The sequence below is a fragment of the Esox lucius genome, chromosome 3 (genome assembly GCF_011004845.1).
Source record: "Esox lucius isolate fEsoLuc1 chromosome 3, fEsoLuc1.pri, whole genome shotgun sequence".
Lineage (NCBI taxonomy): Eukaryota > Metazoa > Chordata > Actinopteri > Esociformes > Esocidae > Esox > Esox lucius.
In genome coordinates, this window is record NC_047571.1 from 2,278,982 (window position 1) to 2,282,443 (window position 3,462).

Here is a 3,462-nt window from a genome sequence, read left to right on the forward strand (position 1 = left end):
AATCTCCTGAACTCCAAACTGAATGTCAGAATGGGAAAGAAAGGAGATTTAAGCAATTTTGAGCGTGGCATGGTTGTTGGTGCCAGACGGGCCGGTCTGAGTATTTCACAATCTGCTCAGTTACTGGGATTTTCACACACAACCATTTCTAGGGTTTACAAAGAATGGTGTGAAAAGGGAAAAACATCCAGTATGTGGCAGTCCTGTGGGCGAAAATGCCTTGTTGATGCTAGAGGTCAGAGGAGAATGGGCCGACTGATTCAAGCTGATACAGGGTATATGCAGGAATCTTGAAGTAAATTTTAATACCTTTTCAAGACTTTTTCAAGACTTTTTCAAGAACTTCTCAATATTTTTTAATACCTCACCGCCACTTCAAGCTGTAACCATTTACATCAGTGATACTTTTAACTTAACAGTTTTAGTTTGTGATAAAGACTATAGACCACTCTGATACAAAAAAATCAAATAGGCTTGGATAGTAAATCAAAGCAAAGTTTATTAAAAAACAAAACTTTGCTCCACCTTCAACAACAATCATGCTGACATGTGCCTCAGTTCTTCTGATTTTGTTCCCAGCAGCTTCTCAAGTTTGGACCAATTTGTTCGGTTTTTCTTTACTACATCTTCTGAGGATGTTGGACTTCGTGATCAGTTGTGCCATTAATGTCCCAGATTTCCCCTCTGCCTGCTCGGCTAACTTATCAGCATCTGTAAGAGGTAGTGGAGTGCTCAAAGGAGCTTGTCCATCTGCCACATGGTAAAGCCTGCCTTCAGTGCATTGTGGAGGGTGTGAAGCCCACAGCTTTCAACATTAACCAGATGAGCACCATACAGCTCAGCATGCTCAGTCTGGAAGAGGTCTGCAAGCTTCAAGTTGACATTTGGGCCGTCCATACTGATGGAGAGAAGCTGCCTCATATTCAGTTTTGCAACACATTCCTGAGAATAAACACAACAGCAAGTATAATAATTCTCACGGGCACACACACACACACACACACGTGCATGCAAGCATGCAAACACACACAAATCTCAGATCTACACAACAGTAACCTTTATCACACCACTGTGTGTGTCACATTTATACATGTTTATACTATCTGACAGACAACCAACCTCTTTATCATCCATGGCTCCTCCTCCCCAACCCCATCAACCTGTTTTCAGTCACTTGCCACATCCCAGTCTCATCTATTAATCTACACTTTAGCCACACGATTGTCCATAAGTATAAAAATTGAAGATGAAATGCTAGTAAGTTAACTTACTTTGATGTGATGCAACAGGTCGACAGCTTTTCCGTGTCCCAAGAATTGAGAGCCAAGGTACCTAGCCAGAACAGATCTTTATTAATATGAGACTCCTCAAAACACACACATAACAGGTTGAAAATGAAATAAAAAGATATATAGAGTATATACAATATATAGTACTAAGCAGGAGGTACCTAGATTGGACACGGTCATCTTCCCAGAATCGAATGTGGACATCAAGCTGTTTCGTTTTTGTTGACTGGTTGAGCGACTCGTCAAACATTAACACAAACTGGCCAGCCTTGTTGATGGTGTTGATGAGCTCCTGCTTGAAATGTGGGGCTAACCCGAATCGTATGATGTATCCAGTTTTGTCCTTGCCACAAGTGAACAACTTTGCTATATCCGAATCTGGAAACATAGCCTTGAAAACGTCAGCCAGGTTTTCGTTTGAGTTCAGTGAATGGTGTTTCTCCGCTGTGTGGAGACACCACAACACCTCAGCACGCAGTGTTGCTGTGCCGCCCAGAGCCATTCTGATGTCGGCTGCAGAAAATGAGGAAGCAGAGACAGCCCGGGTCTTAGCTGTAGCTTCAGGTGCGACTGCCGGTGGTGTAACGACGTTGGCACTAGGTTGTGGTGGTGCAACACGATTACCACAGAAGCTAGCGATGGAGAGCTGCCGCTCTCGGCGGCTAGAAGCGGCTTTGTGGCTAGCACAACACATGTGGGACTTTAACGAGTTAATGCCCATTGACACAATACTTATTTTTTTCTTGCATAATGTACAATATGCCTCCCTGACATTCCCCTCGACTGGCTGCAGCCACTCTTTGAAGTCCGGAATTTCCAGCCAGGACGCTGCAAATTTGCACTTCCCCATTTTGTTCATGCGTTCACCAACCTTCTCTTAAAACAGAGCGTACATTATGCTTTTGAACTTCTGCCCGCCTGCCCGCTCTGGTGCTCTCAGAGGCAATTTACGAACGCACACACAATAGCCTAGTTTTTTATGTACCTGTTCGTTTTTTTAATAAAAATGACTAAATTCACACACTTTTACGATGTTTTTGGGACTCTGTTGGACAGCTAATTCAGAAAAAATACTTTCAAAATGTAAGACTTTATAAAGCCGTGATAAGACTTTTTAATACTTTTTAAGGGTCTTAATTTTCCCAAAATTGATTTATCACCTTTTAATACTTTTCAAGACCCCGCGGATACCCTGTGATAGAAGATAAACTTTGACTGAAATAACCACTCGTTACAACCGAGGTATGCAGCAAAGCATTTGTGAAGCCACAACAAGCACAACCTTGAGGCGGATGGGCTACAACAGCAGAAGACCCCACCGGGTACCACTCATCTCCACTACAAATAGGAAAAAGAGGCTACAATTTTCACGAGCTCACCAAAATTGGACAGTTGAAGACTGGAAGAATGTTGCCTGGTCTGATGAGTCTCGATTTCTGTTGAGACATTCAGATGGTGGAGTCAGAATTGGTCGTAAACAGAATGAGAACATGGATCCATCATGCCTTACCACTGTGCAGGCTGGTGGTGGTGGTGTAATGGTGTGGGGGATGTTTTCTTGGCCAATTGGGCATCGTTTAAATGCCACGGCCTACCTGAGCATTGTTTCTGACCATGTCCATCCCTTTATGACCACCATGTACCCATCCTCTGATGGCTACTTCCAGCAGGATAATGCACCATGTCACAAAGCTCGAATCATTTCAAATTTGTTTCTTGAACATGACAATGAGTTCACTGTACTGAAATGGCCCCCACAGTTACCAGATCTCATCCCAATAGAGCATCTTTGGGATGTGGTGGAACGGGAGCTTCGTGCCCTGGATGTGCATCCCACAAATCTCCATCAACTGCAAGATGCTATCCTATCAATATGGGCCAACATTTCTAAAGAATGCTTTCAGCACCTTGTTGAATCAATGCCACGTAGAATTAAGGCAGTTCTGAAGGCGAAAGGGGGTCAAACACAGTATTAGTCTGGTGTTCCTAATAATCCTTTAGGTGAGTGTATGCACCAAGTAGAATTATTATCCCATTATCCTTGTAGTCGATGTTAAAGTTCAAAAGGTTCATTTGTCATTCACAATAACAAGTTATAGCAGCGAAATGCTTGGTTTTTCTACTCCTGACAGTGCAGTTAAAAGTAAAGAAAAAAAGTAACAGTAATTATAAT

General features: G+C 42.7%; 1 protein-coding gene across 1 annotated transcript; it reads right to left on the bottom strand.

Moving 5' to 3' along the window:
- Positions 1 to 600: 600 nt before the first annotated feature.
- LOC117594134 lies at positions 601 to 1,983 on the bottom strand. Its single transcript, XM_034291209.1, has 3 exons — positions 1,451 to 1,983; positions 1,272 to 1,332; positions 601 to 942 (listed from the first exon to the last, which is right to left on the bottom strand). Exons 1-3 carry the CDS (start codon positions 1,981 to 1,983, stop codon positions 733 to 735), a joined length of 804 nt encoding a protein of 267 aa, XP_034147100.1. The 3' UTR covers positions 601 to 732.
- Between the last annotated feature and the right edge of the window lie 1,479 nt (positions 1,984 to 3,462).